Source organism: Sparus aurata, chromosome 9 (assembly GCF_900880675.1).
Source record: "Sparus aurata chromosome 9, fSpaAur1.1, whole genome shotgun sequence".
In the NCBI taxonomy this organism is placed as follows: Eukaryota; Metazoa; Chordata; class Actinopteri; order Spariformes; family Sparidae; genus Sparus; species Sparus aurata.
In genome coordinates, this window is record NC_044195.1 from 32,923,335 (window position 1) to 32,941,158 (window position 17,824).

The following is a 17,824-nucleotide window of genomic DNA, read 5'->3' on the forward strand; positions in this document are numbered from 1 at the left end:
TGTCTTGATATGTAAACAATACCCCCTCTTCAGCTGAGCACCCTCGCTCTCCTCTCCGTCACCCACCACCCTCCCACCCCCCCGGTCTCCCTCTTTGTTCCGTGGGAATTTCAGACGGGCCAGATTCTCTCTTAAGACTACAACTCCGCTGAATAAAGAGGATTTACAGTACCTTTATTGCTTAAGCATCTCAAACCTGTTTTGCCAAGGCGAACACTCGGAGAATGTTCTCTGCACTCATGCAAAAAGCAAACGCAGATATGCACGCAGAGTCCTGCCAGTGCACATGTTTAGAATATGTGTCTTTTCCAGCTGAGCTGCACATGGTACTGCAAAATGCACAAACAGAAACAAAGCTATGTGCGGGTTATGTGCATTGGCTGCCACGTTGTGCATCTATTAGCAGCTGAGTGTGTTTACTGACGAGGCACCGTGCAACAACATGCCAGACAGTACGATATTTTACCATGACAGCTGATGCCAACCTCGTAATCTCTGATAAGACAACGATCTGCAGACAGACTGTGTTAAGCCGCCAGAGACATGAAGAGACTGTGAGAGAACATCTCCATGCTGAGCTGGCTGTATTTTAAAAAATGCAGTCCACACAGGTTGTTCTCATAAATCTCTATGTACACAGTGAAAGGCCTGACCAATAGGGCGATGGCTTAATCTCCCGTTTCTTCTCCTGCTTTTGGTCAGCAGAGAACAAAAAACTCTGCATCACAGCCAACATCTGGTAACGCTCAGAGGGTGAGATCTAGGGGTGCACGTTATGGATCTTTATCAGCTGATACAGATTACTGATAATCACCTGCTTCTCCTGGCAAATACCGACACGATAACTGAAAACTTCACATTTTTGTATCTTAGAAAGAAGTTCACAACCTGTAGTTTATGCACATCTGGGGGGGAAGAAAGGCTGAGATGTAGTGAGCCAAGATGGATGATTTAATATTCCACAAGTCAAATAAGATTTGCTGTGTTAAAACTCTTTGTCTCTCCGCTCTGAACTGTGAAACATGTCAGCAATGTCAAAAAACATCCATGTATTGTGTTGCAGAGATATCTATTGAAGTTAGCATGCTAACCAGCTAGCCCTTAGTCGTTGTGTGCCTCAAGAAGTTGATGACAAACAACACCAACATTTTCCTGGTGCTCAGAGTTCTCAGTCCAGCTGCATGATTAACTGAGCTTGCTAGCTAACAGCAGCAGTTAGCGGTTGCAGTTAGCGGGCTGCGGCGTAGCTATAGCATAAAGAAAGAGAGGAACTAAATACGACGGCTGCAGCTTCAGCACTCTGACTGTGTGTGAATGTAACTACCGGGCTGAATCTAATGATAGTTTTCAGCTTCATTATTGAGTAATCTGTTCTGAAACATGCCCATCTGAAAATCTAATCTGAAAATTACCAACACAGTTTCCCAGAGTCAAGTGTCTCCCTGTGTCGCCTACAAGTGTTCATTATGCTACGATAAAATAAAACGGGTACAGAAGCATCTTCTCGGTCCTCTGCGGCGACTTTTACACATCTAAGTGCAGGAAGATGCTGGTCAAGCCGCCTGCATGCAGCGCCGCGTCTGCAGAGAACATGTCTGTATTCGCTGCTGCGAGGGGGGACGACCCTGCTGCTCTTTGAAGCCGCAGCCAAAAATTCTCAGGCTTAGCTAACACCGTTGGGGAAATCACCTGGCAAACAAAACACAACAGGCTTACACGCTATGCTAACACACACACACACACTGGCACACACACAGGCTTTCATTCAACAGCCTCTTTTCATTCGTAGACTGTTTATTAGACAGTCGCCTCCGTCCACTGACGCAATGAAGCCGAGGCAAAAAGCGATGAATCTCGGAGGGTAATTATATCTCCGGACAAAAGTTTAATTCAGCAGTTATGGATTTTTATATGACAGGAAATGGTTTGAGGGCATTTTTATTGTATGAATGAGCAGTTTAATGCTTGGTTTTAGTGGTTCTGGACCAAAATATCACACGTTAACTCCAGAAAACAGGATTTTTTTTTATCGCCCAGTTCACATTTCCTCCTCGTTACTTACATCTTTAAATGTCCTGAACAGTTTAAAGTGTAGACACAAACACAAAGTCAGTCTCTACTTTGCAGCCTGTCCACCAAGCTAAAAACAGCGCTGTAAAGCACTCTGGGTGAGAGTATCAGCCAAAGGGCAGATGTAATGTTTAGGTTAGTGAGTTAAGATTCAAATCTCAGACATCCTGTTTCTAGAAAACCTTCGCGGCTTCTTTCAAAAACCCCCCAAAAATAAAATAAGTGCCCTGCCAGCCGCTGCCAGGGACGGCACTCAATCATCTGTTGCTACCCAGCTGTTACAGAGCCACTTGTCTTTATTCCTGGTTTCTCCCGGCATGTTTCCTGCAGCTGTATGATGAACGACATTACAAATCAGTTTTCCATATGGCAGCATTTTGTTTGCTTTCTTTCTCCGAGGGACCGTGACAACCCTACAACGGCCTCATGACAGGATTTGCTGTGATTACAGAGCAGTGTAACTAATAGTAGCGCAGTCCTGGAGCACTTTCTCACAAAGAATATGACACTGTGGCAAATGGATGCTTATGGCTGGCAGAAAATCCTTTTCTTTAAATATATTTATATATACTGGAGTAAAGAATAGTACGAGAAGAACTGTGGAGGAGAATCAGCGTCCAGATCCTTTTATTCATTCGTACTGTACGTCTGACAAAAAACATTAAACTCCAAGTCCAATCTTATCGCCTTAAATCTGATTCCTGGGTTTGAAATTAAATAATTTTGCCTTAAATCTACATCTAACCTGTGATTTTTTATAACAGACTCAACACAAAAAGTGTCCAAAATGACACCAAGTTTGATTTGTCACATTTGTTTGTGAAGCCTTTCAGTTTTTCTCTCTAATCCAGCGTTTTTAGGACTTTTTCCAGCAGCAGACGACTTGTGGGCAGCTTCTGTTTGTTATACCTGCGTCCGCTGTATTTACTCAGGCAAACCTCGGCTGCTTATTTTTGCTGGTCGCACGGTTTACTGCGACCCGCCTGCGTCCTGTCCCTGGAATGAGGCCACTTTTGGGGGGGGGGTGGCGCTGTCACGGCCGGTCTGGAGAAAGGATTCACCCTCCTGGAGATGTGGCCATGAAAATATATTGTAAAGGTTTATTTTTCCATAAATGTTTATAGAATTCCTCCGCCTCCGCTGCAAACCCAGCTGCTGACTGGGCAGGAGGAGTTCTGGTATTGTTTCTGGCCCCGGACAGTTTTATTTCGTTCGCCCCAGCGGCTGACAGGTGGTGTTTAAGAACTCAGTCTGGCTCTATGTGACTCTCAGTGATTAGGCTAATTGCTAAATGCTAGCAGAGGCAGTGAAACCTTAGATGTGTGATTACAAGAAGCTGCGTCTCCCTCAGGAAGGATTCCACTGATGGCAAAAATCAATTTCTTTCTCTTGTCTTCTGCAGCGACACACAACATAATCACACCGGACATTAATTGTAATTGTCCGCTGGCAGTGATCGCACTGAGACGCAACTCAACTTTGGCTATCTGGGATCTTAAAGGAGCAGTCCGCCCAAAAGTGAAAACTCAGTCATCATCTGATGACAGGTGAAGGTTCGTAGTAGCTCCAAATCACAAATACTGATAAATAAGATATGAAAAGCAGCTACAGTGAAGATTTCTAACATCTTTTCAAAAAGAATCTGAGATCTCTGGACGTCTGAACGAGCTGTGTGGAGCCGTTTTTTTGTTTCAGGTTGTTTAAACCTCGTCCAATTCTCTTGAAACCCAAATTGGTTTGAAAATACTTTGCTAACACCTTTTTAAATCAGAAACCTTCAGTGCAGTTGCTATTCTTAACGTGTTAGCAAGAAGTGGGATGCCTCAGGGGTGTAAAAAGTATCTTGTCAATCAATCTTTTTGTTAAAAAGATTTTATTTACGCAGTAATCTCCGCTTTAGCTGCTATGCTAAGAGCGTTAGCGTGCACCCCACTTTAAACACCTTTAAGGGTGTTTATGACATCTTTTCAAATCAAATTTGGATCTCAGGGCTTCTGGAGACTTGGATCATTGCAGACGAGCTGTACGGAGACATTTTTAGTCTCCAGCTACTTCAGTTGTTCAGGAGTTGTGACGCCGTTTTGCTGTGAAGCTCCAGAAATGTTCTGTGGACTACAAAACTTGACGTGCAGCATGGACTGAAGAGATAATAACTTCATTTTCATTTCTGGTTGAACTTTTCCTTTAACAGTGGACGTCTTGAAACACGCTGACATTTTCCCAGGAGATATTTCTGCAGATGCAAACTCTGGAGGTGTTTATTGTCTGACAGATCCTCGACTGACGCCTGAGCGACTGCAGACATGCGCGTCCCATCGCGGGGTGAGTGGGCTCGCTTTCTTTTTTCTTTTGCTTCGTGCAGCGCTGTGATTAATTCTTCTCCTCCAGCAGCGCTTCCAACGAGGGCCGACCACAGCTGTGTCTGCAGCCGAGCAGGGGTGGCGGTGTGGGAGGGGGCGAGGGGGGCGAGGGGACGCGAACCGGAAGAGCCTGACCACAAACTGTCCGCCTCTGGACCAACTCAGCCATAGGAACCGGGCCTGTTTACATAAGCGCCTCCCGCCCGTGTTTACAGCTAGCACACATTTTTGTTTTACCACGTCTAAACTCCTCGGACGTTTATTTTGCTTCACTTGAACTGTGAGTGTCGGGGCTACATTAGGCAGATGAAAGTAAGTCGAGGCGGGCGGACCGGCGGCTGGACTCTGACGGACACCGAGGGGGTTACGCTGGGTCAGGGAGATTGAGAGTTTGCAGCATAGAAAAACTCAAAGGCATTGACTTTCAACGAGTTCTTTAATAACGAGGGCCGTCTTCTCCCCGTCAAAAGGGAAAAAAAGAGCGGTTGCCTGAGGCGACACCTTAAAGAAGAGAGGAGAGAGCCGGGGCACCTTATTGGACGGATTCCCATCAGTCCGACAAACAAAACAGGCAGGAAGTGTCTTAGAGGCCGGGGCATGGATTACACTCTGCATGCTGGGAAAGAGCTTTCTGTTTAAGAGAGGATGAAGCACAAAAAGAAAAAGGGAAGTACAAGCCAGGGAGAAGGGAGAGACTCGAGGGATGGGGAGAGAAAGCTGGCGGACGGGGGTGTTGGTTAATCCCCTAAAGCATCCATATATTGCCTCCACCTCCTCTCCCGCTGCTTGTAAACGGCGAGGAATGTAACATGTTGTCTTTGGGCCCTGTGTGCGTAGACGCCTCTGGTACGGAGAGAGATTTATATTCGCCGACATTGCCCAAAGCATACCACGATGCTTTTCTTTCTTTTTTTTTTAAAACTCTGCTGGCTTTGAAGAGAAGGCAGAGCTCTCCAAAGAAGCAACCAATATCAGAAATGTCCTCTCATTTGAGCCTGATTCATGTTTCAGAACCACATTAGAGACGTGCCAGAAGCTGTCAGTCCTCCGCTCAGTCAGAAGAAGCAATCGGAAGAAAGACGACCGGCCTTCGGAAAGCACAATTTTGACGACGGCTTAATACTCGCCTGTCTTCTAAGCATTCGCTAAAATAAACATTTGTCTTGAGAAATTCCTTTTCAAAATCATGGAAGACGCGTCTCCGCGGTGCTTTCAACTTGTTAAGAATTCCTCTGAACTCCTCTGGTCTGGATTCAGCTTTCTTTTGCTCGCTTGTTTCAAGTAAACATGAAAAAGAATCCAGCGAAATTATGGATAATTCATTTTTAAATCAAGTGTGAGAAAATGGAGTGATGATACAGACAGGATACGCTTCAAAAACCCCCCGTGTGAACAATTGCTTGACATCACTGGAGGAGCGCGCTGCCTCTTCAGTATGTAGGCCAGCAGCTCTTCTGTCATGAGCGATGATGAAGGCAGCAACTTCAGCGAGCGCTCGCCGGCTCAGAAACCTATGTTTTTTGGCTTTTACGCGGGGCCAATGTAAAAACAAGATGTCCCCCTTCTGCTTTCACTTAGCATATCTAATCTTTAAATCCAGTCTTGGCCGTCCAGTGCACAGAGTGAAACTGGAGATAAGACGGAGAGAGAGAGAGAGAGACGTACAGAGGGATGGAGGCGGGTGGAGGCGGGTGGAGGGGTGAATTGGAAAGCAACCAAGTTAACTGTTTATAAAAGCCACATGAATTAATGCAAGCACTGTAGAGAGACAGACAGTCAGCCATTCACTGCAGACAGGCCGGGAATATATGAACGTGTGAACGAAGAAGAAAATGGATGTGTTACATTAGATCTGTCCACTTCGGGGACGCAGTGATTAAACATTCGCACTATTAAAACATCATGTTTTATTCTTTCAACCCTGACGGCTCGGCTGCATCGACCGTTTTCTATTTTAAAACACATCACGGCAAAAACTAAAGTAAAGCACGAGGCTGTCACGAGAGTAACTCACAACACACAGCTTGTTTTAGTGGCGTTAAGCTACTGAGAGCTGCAGAAATAAGTCTTGCTAACGTTTTTAAAGCATTTTTGCAAAGTCACATGAGTTTTTTTTATGATAGGTTTTCTGTAAAATGTCTGAAATAAGGTCTGTGTGTGTTTTCTACAAGATAAATTATGTCAGTAAATAGCCTGTGTTTGAATTATAAAGCGTTTTTGTGGATGCTAACTCGCGGCTAAGTGGCGCGGAGACTCATCTACTCGTCCGTCTTTTCAGGCAAACTTTAGTTGTAAGCTGTTCTACCTCCAACTTTACAACTTGTATATTGATCAGTTTATAGTGAATTATGTTCATGCACAATAAAGGAATTGTAGTTATCATGCATTTGTGTTTGCCACAGAGTTTATTTCCTGCAATAAACCGGAATCCTTTTGTACTTAAAGCCTCTGATTATAAATGCTAACTGGATTTTTATACAGCCATCGAGTTGTGGAGTAAATCAAAGCATTACAGTCAGAAAACTGAGACTTTTCCAGGACTTCAACTATCCATAAAAACAATCGAATCCCTTCCCTTCATGTTTCAGCACATTCTGGACACACGGGGCACAAAAAAAATCTTTGTGTAAACTGACTCTGCAGACGATGAAGCTGGAAGTTCGCGAACAAAAAGGGCCATAAATTGAAAGTGATTCCGGGACAAGAAACAATATCTCTTGAAGTGGTTCTTGGAGGAGACGGAGCGAGTTCCTGACAGTGTGCAGCTATATAGACCCTGACAGGAACACAAACAACACTGAGACTTGGTCAATAGGCCTTCCTGTAAGCTTGTTGCTCGCAGGTCTTCTCGAGTATCAGGAGAGGCTTTTATTGATACGCTGTTACAAAATGTTACCGTAGATGACACCTGATAGAGAGCACTGGGGAGATGTACTCTGAGCTGTTAAAAATGAAATCCATGACATGTTTTCCGGAGGGTTTGGAGCCGGTGGGGACGCGTTTCTTGTACGTACAGGCTCGTAACTCGATCTGCGGCCGTTTCTTTAAATAGGAGAGACACGTGAAGTTGCGCTGCACACGTCAGGCATCGGGAGGTAAATTCCCCGATTCAGCTGAGGTGGAGGGCCAAGGAGTTAAACCCAAATGAGAGGGGGGGCACAGGGGTCTGGTATGAATGCGGTCATCCCTGCATAACCCAGGCCACTGAGCCCCTTTACCTCCCCCCTACCCACCCAACAACTCCTCCACCTCTCTGTGGAACCACAGCAGCGTAAGAGCCTCATTTAGGAACATAGAAAGAAAGGCAGAAATCTCTTTCTCAGGAAGATTAGTGGCCGTCCCTTTGGAGTAGGTCTGTGGACGGGGAGGGAGCCGGGAAGGGGAGGGGGGTCTATTTTTCTCTGGGACATTTTTCTCTGCCAGAGGGGGGCCGTGACCCGCTCCGGAGCACCCTCCAGAGAAAGACCAGCGCGGAGACCCCGGTGGAGACCCCTCAGACTCCAGCTCCATCTCCAGACTTTCCCCGTGATGGCTGTGATTAACACGCCGCTTCTTATCGCTCTCCTCCCCGCGAGAGTAATTACACCAGACTTCTCTTCTTCATCCGTCTGCGCTGCGCTGACCAGTCGGACTCGCAGTCGATCCATTTTCACGGGAAGAAAAAGGCTCGAAAGTCGCGTGATTTAAAGTATAAGTGAGACGGCAAGTGTTGGCAAAAGTGAGGAGATGTTTCTGCGGCAGATACATCAAACTGTGAATAATTATCCGCGGACAATGTGTTTTCTTACGCTGAGGAACATCAATCTCCGCTTGGAATCGGGAAGCCGCGGCCAAACCCGAGAGAAAGATGAATATAAGACACCGGTCGGGCAGAAATAATCAGAGTGTTAGCGAGCTTGTCTGCTCCACTGGCCTCGTACAGTCAACACCCAAGTGAGGGATGATGGAAAATATTCTCTCTGGCAAACTTTCTCTGAATATAATAAGGGCCGTAAAACAACAAGTTGGCAGCTCCGTGTTTGAAACTGTCGCTCGTCCTCAGACGAAGGAGGAAACGCAGCACATCTGAGCGTCCGCGCGCTCGTCTCTGGCGTGAAGTAAGAAGGAGGAGGAGGGGGGGAGGTGCATCAATCACAGGTATTCCTTTGAAACCGTGAGATGTTTTACAGTCCTGGTAGCGGGCACCTAATCTGAACACATGTTACTCTGACATGGTAAAGCACAAGCCGACACAGACTCGTAAATCCCAGGGGGGCCCGGGAGTCGGGTTGCGAGGGCCGAGCCTGTGGAAGCACGCCCTGTAGCTGCCAGACAGATGCAGGCTGTCACACCAAATGTGGGCGCTCATTTAAAACCATTAACAAGGTCCTGAGAAGGCAGCAGATTCCGATCATACAGGCCGGACCCCGTCTTCTCAGCCAGCATCCCCCTCGGACCGCTGGATCTCACCCTGCGGACGCTTTCTTCCGTTACGTCTTCGCACTCGGAGCGCCGACGGGTTCAGCGGCGCAGAGCGTGTCTCCATGAAACACAAGCAACGCGAGCTCTCATGAAACCAGTTATGAGATTCCTGTCCAGCTGACACAAAGGATTAGAGCGAACAAGATGTTCTCAGGATGTTTCTGCTTAAGTTACACGATTGTGTGGTGCGGCTTCGTTTACAAGCTTAAAGGAACAGTTCACCCAATAATGGACATTTAGTCCCCAAGTTGATGTAAAGTCCGGTCGGATAGTCCACAAAACGTTTCATTTCAACACAGCTCGGCTTGGATAAAATCTAAAGCTATGGAAGCCCTGAGAGCCCAAATTGAGTTTGCAAAGATGTAACTTGGACCCCTGATGAGCGGTGAAGACTTCTGGTGAGTCTTCGGCTACAACAGACTTGTTTTGTGGACCGTAAAACCTCGGCTTACTTTCCATGAGCATCAGGAGATAATGACTAAAGTTGAATTTTTGGGTGAACAAAAAAAAAAAACATATATAAAGCAGTCTGCAGGGTTTTCGAGAACTTCGTGATTAAATTCGGAATAAATAAATAAAAAACAAATAAAAGAGGACCTTCAACTGAGACATCTTACAAAGAATGTTTCCGAGCTACGTGATTTATTCACATTTGCCCCATATTTATGTCTCCGCGTGCATACTAATGTGAGGACCGGCTCGGATAAAAAAAGAAGGAATAATCAAATTGAGAAACAAAAGCGGAGCATTAAAACTATCTAATGACCTGCTAGCGTCCTACTTTCACTGTTCCCGCGCGACAAAGTGAGCTTTGTGATGGCAGGCCACCAGGCCCTTCATTAAACTGTAAAACCAGTTGAATGATACGTTCCTGCGGTGGCCCCTCGGATGATGCCAGCGCGTCCTCCTGAGGGGTTTCAGTGTCCACCAGCCGGATCCACCAGCAGGCGTTAGTAATTTATAACGCTGTGTACCTCAGAGGCCCGAGCAAGTCCTCAAACCTCGTTATGAGGAGTTTTCATCACACATTCACTAATGAAAACATGAGCGCTCATCTTTTAATTATGACCCCTTTACAGCGTGCACCCTCCGTGTTACCTCACAACCACAAAGTAAACCCTTGATTAGTGGCGCGCTACTTGCAAGGTTATGAAAATTCAACCCCCACAGCCTCCGTGACACACAATGGTCATATCTGTGTACACGGCTGAATAATTCATGTCATGGCAAGTGCAATATTTTTCTTCTTCTTTGCTGGTCTGAAAAACTTGTGGCTCTTTGTGGAGGTGCCAGCGAGGGTGCACTGAAACGTCCTACTTTCCCACCCCGCATCCCTAAACAATTAATGCTCGCGGCTCCTCTCGTGGCAGGCCACCAAGCCCATCATTAAGCCGAGATACCGCTAACGCCACAATGTCATACGACATCTTCTTAGCATTTCAAAGGTGCTTCCCCATCTATCCAGCCTTTATCCGGGCCTCTGATACACCATGTTGTCCACTGCTATGCCAGCCCTTTTTTAGTAATTCATGAAATTTACACTCGGGAGGTGAGAACAAGGTCTTTCGGCCTCATTATAACATTTTTTCATCACCCATTCCCTGACATCTCTGAAACACGCGGCCCCCGTCTCTTGGTCTAACTCTTTTCATGTGCCACCCAGCTACTTATGTGAGGAGCCGTGATGTTTCAGTTCACTGCACTGCAGAGTTCACGGTCCTACAGAAAAACAAAGATTCAAGAGTGCTTTCCGCTGCTAGCGTTTAAAAGAGAACAGGCGTGTTGAGGAAGTGTTGCCTCTTTCAGCAAACTACAAACAAAGACCTGACTGAATATCATTCTGCAGCGACGCTGGAAAAGAGCCGTACCTCTGGTCAGCGTGGTGGGCGACGGCTTCTTCGGGATTTCTGAGAAGCTGCTCCCGTCCAGACCTGAACTCTTACACTCCTTCTTCTCTGTGGCTGTTGGAGCTGAAGTCTCCATGTTGCTCTCCGGTTCCTGTCACGACCTGGAGAGTCAAGAGAGACAAAAGAAATGAAAGTTATAGAATCTTTCGGAGCAGCGCGAAGCCTGGAGGTGTTGTCAGGGTTTTGTGCAAACTTTCTTAGAACCAGAGATGTGATTTTAAAGTCCGGACGGTTGCAAATAAACACTAACATCTGAAATAATATTAAGTCCAATACAAAAAAGGAGATATCAGCTGTCGTCTGCCTTCTTCTCTGCTCGGAGGCTAAAAGTGGCAAAAAAAAACACATTTTAAAAGCTCAACAGTGACGTCTCTTTCCAAAAAAGGCTCAAGATACTGAAGATAATCCACAGACTATGTTGTGAGTTAGATAGATCTCCAGTGATACGGCACGAAAAACAGCTCCTACATGAAACTTCTCACAACAACATCTGTGGATTATCTTGAGAAACCGGGTCATGATTTCTGAAAAGAGACATCGATGTTGAGTTCTTTAAATGTATGTTTTTGGGTGCCGCCATCTAGTTCATTACATTCAATAAAAGGCTGAAATCTCCAACACTCTGAAACTCACAGATGGATAAAAAACACTTTTATAAGAAACAGAAACATGTACTTTTGATTTTTGGGTGAACTGTCCCTTTAAACCAAATAAAAACTATTTTAAATGTTGCAGGTTTTCTGTTAAACTCCAGATTATTGAGTGAAATGATTCCTTTTTTTAGCAGACTGAAGTATATTACAGTGTTTACCCTGTGACTGCTCCATATATAATAATATTAATAATAGTTAATAAATAAAATAACAGGTGTGTATGTGTTTATGCAGTCAGACTAACTGATGTCAGGTCAGCCCTGAACACACACGCAGGTTCCTCAGTTTGATGTAATGAGTTCACACAGCTCTTCTGTTCCAATTGTGGATGTGAGTGGCTCTCAGCGCCACACACACACACACACACACACACACACTGTGTCAATAACCTCCTCACGTCTGTGTGAATGGCTTCGATGACTTGGCAACGCGCCACTTGTTTGACTTGGTGGGACCTACAAGATCATCCTCTGGCGAGAACAAACAAGCCCCCGCGGCAGCCTGGGAGGCAGAGGCGGCCCCTCCAACGCGCTCCAGCGAGGTCATCGCTTTTCCACCTGCTTTCAGACGCCGGTGAGAAAATGTCTGTGTGCTTTGACGGAGCGCTGAGATGACATGATGGGAAGAGCGAGCAACTGGATGCAACCGGAGGGGGTTGACTTCATATTTCACAGGTGCGGACGGGGGAAAAAAACCTTTCCATGTTTGGAAGAGCGAGAGAACATTTTACATCTGAACGCTTTGGGGCATCCGAGCGAGGCGCTTCAGTTCGCCGCTCGCACCTGTTGGCGGCGACGGGAAGTCGGCTGATTAAAACTTTACACGAACATACCAAAGAAGTCATTCTAAAATAAAAGTCTTATAAAACAAATGTGTTTACGGCTTGACTTGTGCCCAACGGACACAAACAACACCCTGAAACAGCAATCCGGAAATTAAATATCGCTCGAGACGGGGAAACAAATGTGATTTTTGGCTGCAAGAAAGACCACAAAAAAAAAGGATGAAAGGAACAAATTAAAAACACATTCTCTCCCTGCAGTAACACTGGAGAGAATGGGAACATGCTGATGATAATAATGAGCACGGAGGATGATCCTGTCAAAGGTAACCGCTCGGTGATCTGGTTATAGCCGACGTGTGAAGCGTTGTCTTTGGTTTCATGTGGATATCCAACATGTCATCCGTTATTGTGAGGTGTGTGTATTAGCAGCCGTGTCTGCGACCCTTCGGAGGTGCCAGTCGCCTGTCACCCAGCCAATGTAAGCCGATTAGAGGTGGGTGACTAACAGGTTTAGGCTGCATCTGTTTCTTTTTTTTTTTCCGGTGCCAAAAGCGTCCTCGGGTCTCGTCTCGGAGAACTCCGTCACTCTGACATCACCTTTGTGATAGAATTTAATGTGCTCTTTCATGGGCTTTTATCTTATTCAGAGTTGGCCCGCGAACAGGCTCCTTTTTGGTGCTGAACCCTCTTGGCCCAGATAAGATGTGCCCCATGAACACACCAGTGCTCGCAGCAACGGCGCTTGGCTTCCAAGCAGCCTGCCCCCCTTAAAAATAACTGAGAATCCTCCCCTTAACATCAGCGTCTGATGAACATCTGGCACCACATTAATAGCTGTTTCCACGCTTTTACAGCATGCCAACTATTTGCTTTCCAATTGCCTCTGAACCTCGAGCCAATGTTTGGATGAAGAGAGGTTTGGGGTACAAGCACCTGTAAAGGTCATTTACTGAAAAATAATAAAAACATGTCAGCAGGTGCAGTTTAGTGGGCTGTTGGATCTGATGTGTAGTCGAGCTGGCTGATACGGACTTAAAGGTGCAACATGTAAGAACTGGCAACCTGTCGAAGTTCAAACTCAAAACAGAAAGTGGGAAACAGATCACCAGAGTATAACCGCTAACTGCTAGCTGTTAGTGGTCCAGTTAGCGGTCCGGTGTGGGTGCTGGGGAGCTCTGGAGTGGGACAGGCAAGGGCTAGCTTGTTAGCATGCTAACTTAAGTAGATTCCTCCGCAACACCACATGAAAAACTGTCATCCAATCACATTTTGTTGATCATTTTTCCTGCATATTGCACCTTTAAAATACCACTGTGATATTTTTTAGACTATATCGAATCAATAAAAGCTCACACACTGAAAATAAGTCTCCTCACAATCACTTTGTACATTTTTATCCATCTGAATCTGTATCACCTCTAAAGCCAGGACAGTCGACACTCGTGTTATATCATGATATTAACAACAACATACAGTCGAGCCCTTCTGTCTCTGTAGCTCTCAGTTCATTTCCCAGAAAGTGGCCCCAACTTCACCCTGACCCCCCCACATCCACCCACCCACCCACCTCTTTCCCTAATTCTGCAGAGCTGTTACATTACCCCCCTCTAGCCGGTGTCTCCCTACAGGCCGGACCCGCGTTGCCCCCGATGACAGGGAAGCCCGGCTCTGACAGGCTGGTACAGGTGTCAGGAACCGCGAGGACAGATGGCAGGGGCCAAAGGCGAACAAACAACAAGGGTGCACTTCTTTTCTCATCTTCTGGTTGGCTGGGCAGCCCGGTGCTACACGAACAGGATAAGCCCCCTCCTCACCAGCACCACCAGCACCACCAGCACCACCTCCCCTCTTCTCTCCGTACCCCCGCCTCTCACGCCATGTGACCACCACAGGCTGGAGACTTGAGATAGCAGCGCAGGATTACTCATTTTACAGCACGCACAGTCACCAAGACATCAGATGATGACTTCTCATATCTGCTGATAGATCTAAATAAATGTTTTTACGTTTTGAGAAATGTTCAGCTCATGATATCAAAATACTGTTCAACAGCCTATAAATAAAATCATCCATTTTCGCCACATTTTTAGCTATAAAATGTTCTATAAATCAGGATGTGAATGATATATGAACAAACCCCTCTATGATAAACCTTCAGAATATAGATATGGATGCTGCTTGAAGGTTTTGTGTATGTAAGTGTGACTGAAGTGGAGATTTTTGGGCTCAGAGTTCAAGAAAACTGACTTTAAAGATATATGGAAAATCCCAAAAATGGTCAATAGGATAAAAAAGTTAACTTACAGATATCAGCATGAAATTTCACCAGTTGGTTGTTCACATTAAAACAGTTATTTTTTGTATTACAAGTTTTCTGATATTTATGGTTTTAACATGCAAATGAGGCGGTCTAATTAAATATGCGCTCATTAACATGCAGAGATAAACACCTAAATGTGCATTTCTGGACATTTTCTCTTCACCAGTCGAAAACGAGACATTTTATGGAGGATAATCAGCCCAGAATCTGTGTGTTTTCACCTGCGTTGCCTCAAAACAAACAGGTTTTACTCTTGTAGAAGAAGCTGACCCAGGATCAGCTTCATTGTGTGACGACCACATGATTTCTGGGAAGTGAAGCGCAAAAACACCACCAGAGCAACGTCTGTCTGCAAAAACAAGGATCTTACAGATTACTGCTTTAAATGATTTACAGTTCATTTCGATGCAGAGCTGCTTTTTCTTTTTTTCTCCATGGGTAAGGCGAGACTAACCATATCCGAAACCAGTTTTACAGCGAGGCTGCTTTGTTCTTGTTCCTTCCTGCCACACGGCCACAAAACTGGATGTTTTTCCATCGAGAAATCTCTTTGAATGTTTGCGATAAATCACTGAAGGCAAAGTGAGGTTTTGCCCGAAGAATCTGTGTTCGTGCGTTTTGCTTTTTTCCCTCCTCCCCCCCAAATGCAAGACTTCCGGTCCGACTGTTCCGTGAGTGAAAACAGATGCCAAGAAATATGTATTTAATACATTCGTCAGGAAAAAAAAGGGCTGTGTGTTTATTCTGGATGAATATTATTTGATGATTCATAGCTGAGAAAAAAAAAGCAGCTTTCTGTGCTGGTTTAACACACAGGATGGCAAATATTCAGAGAGAGAGGAGAGAAACGGTTTATAGCGAAGATATTCGCATCTTGATTTTCCTCCAGCGGCCCGTTCGCTCTGATGGACCAACCAGACATGCCACTTAACCACACGAGGCACAGGAAAAAGACTGAGGCAATGGGAGAAAGTCACTGTTGTATCTTCTCCTGCCAAGGTCAGCCTTCAAATCATAAGAAGGTTCTGATGATTTCCACTTGTTTCCAGTGCAAAAATCACTTGTTTCTGCACACGTCTTAAAACAAGACAAAGTCAGCGTCTCCTCTTTGAACTCCTCCTCCTCCTCTCTCGATTATTCACCTCCGCCTCCACCACAGACTCCTTTTTTTTTTTTTTGTTATGAGACCTGGTGTGTGTTTTTCTTAGCGCCTCGATCAGTTTCAAGTGTTCCTCTCCACCACTACCGTTCAACAGCTCGCCTTTCACCAACACCGAGAGGAATGCAAACACACATCAAAAGAGGCCCCGCCGCTCATTTTGAAGATTTCCAGGCTTTGCTCTTCTTACTTTCTTCCTTCCTATCTTTCAGTCAATGTGATCCGCATGCTGGTAGGCTCTCTTTCCTGGCAGCACACACACACACACACACACACACACGCACACACACACCAACTGCTGTCCCACACTCTGCTCACTTGGCAGCCACGGTGGAGTTAGATAGGTGAGGTCTCCTGCCCCTATGCCACCTGCAGACCTCTCCGCTCAGGTTTCTGACGCTGACACTCATGCAGGTCAACATAACAAGCATCAAAAGCCAAAATACGGTTTGTTTTTTTACATACTTTCGCGTCTTCGTCATAGACTTAGATGTTGATGAGTTATTTTTGAAAACCGGCTCAGATTTGTTTCATCCTGCAGCTCGTAGTATTTTGGTCTGTTACTCACCTACAATACTGCAATTATAACTGTGAGAGACTTTCACCTTACTTGAGTATTACACTTGTTTAAAAGGGAAATATCTTTACAATTTGTTCATTTACATGTTATTCTTAATTGCCAATTGTTCTGAAGATGTGCTCGACTTTAATACCTTTTAATCTCAATGATCCAAAAATCAAATATATTGCAAAAAAGTGCTCTTATCAAAATTTAGATTTTGACGTATGCTACGTTCACATGGATTAACGCATACAAAGAATGGAATAAAATTGATTAAATGGACTTTTTGGACTTTTATTCTATGTTACAGACTTAAAAAATCATGTTAAATTGTTAAATTAGTGAAAGAAAGAACTGAAAAATCCAACTTGTTAACTTGTTGTCCACGTAACTTAAGCAAAAATGTAAAATATTTTAAAAGGAGACAGTTTTTGCTGACTAGAATAGTTTTACATTCTTTAATGCTCAAAAAACACATTATTTCCCTCATTCTGTCCTGTTTTTAGAGCCTGTCTCTTTAAGGCACCGCCCTCGTCTCCTCTGATTGGTCGGCTCACACACGCCTGAACACCTGAACCAGCACTGCTAACAACAACAACAACAACACAGAGCAGCTGTGCTAATTTAATTCTCATGTACCAAACTAGCTGCTCTGAAGAAATCATGGAAAATTGTGACATGGTGACGTAGTGTGATGTCACAAAGTCACTGAATTAAAGGCGGGACAACTGACGAGGCTTTCAGGAGCAGTGTTTCCTGTGGGAGAAAGGAGCTTTCGTCGGTGCAGACTTTGATCTGTTCAACTTTCAAGATGTTTTACCTGCACAAGAACCTATAAAACATTGAAGAAAAGGAATAAAGTGGATTTCCTTTAACTTCGTACAGCAACATCGTCTACTGTCTCCGTTGCTGCTACTGTCTCAACTTATCCTTCCATCAATCTACTTAAACATAAAAGAGATTTCTTGTGAGGAGAGATGACTACATTGACGAATAACTCTTTTCTTTTATGCTGTTGTCCTTCAAGCCGTAGAAAGTCATCCAGTCTTCTCAACCCTTCCTCCAGTTTGCAGCCAAAGTGGGCAAAAGGCTAAAACACGATGATACACTGAAGAGGAATGCTTCAACCGTCAGATCTAATTTACAGGTGGACAGGTGGAGGAGAGAGGGGGGAGGAGGAGGAGGAGGAGGAGGAGGAGGTGGTGAGGGAGTCCACACAGGCTTCTTCTTTCAGCTGTACCTTCACTATATCCAGATCCAGAGAGCGGCCCGCTGTTTCAGACAGAATCCGGCTGGTTTTCCCCGTCACACGGGCGGCGGTAACCACCTTTGGCCGGGCTCTCTGCGACAGTTTGATGAGAAACCTTTAATTTAAACTCAACCAAATGTTCCCTCCATGAGAGCTCTTTTTCACTAACCAAATACTTCCTTCCTTAGACAACACAGCACATTTTTAGCTCCTGGCGGCAGCAGGAAGGTTTTTTCTTCAACATTTTTTCAATCAAATGTAGAAAAGTTTCATCCGAGAGCTGCAGCGTTCACAGATGA

General features: G+C 45.1%; 1 protein-coding gene across 1 annotated transcript in view; it reads right to left on the minus strand.

Moving 5' to 3' along the window:
• gli2a (GLI family zinc finger 2a) overlaps positions 1-17,824 on the minus strand; it is an 84,565-nt gene that overhangs the window by 55,607 nt on the left and 11,134 nt on the right. The window contains exon 2 of the mRNA XM_030429334.1: positions 10,760-10,899. Within this exon, the coding sequence (XP_030285194.1) occupies positions 10,760-10,874 (115 nt within the window). The 5' untranslated portion in view covers positions 10,875-10,899. The remainder of the gene's footprint in view (positions 1-10,759; positions 10,900-17,824) is intronic.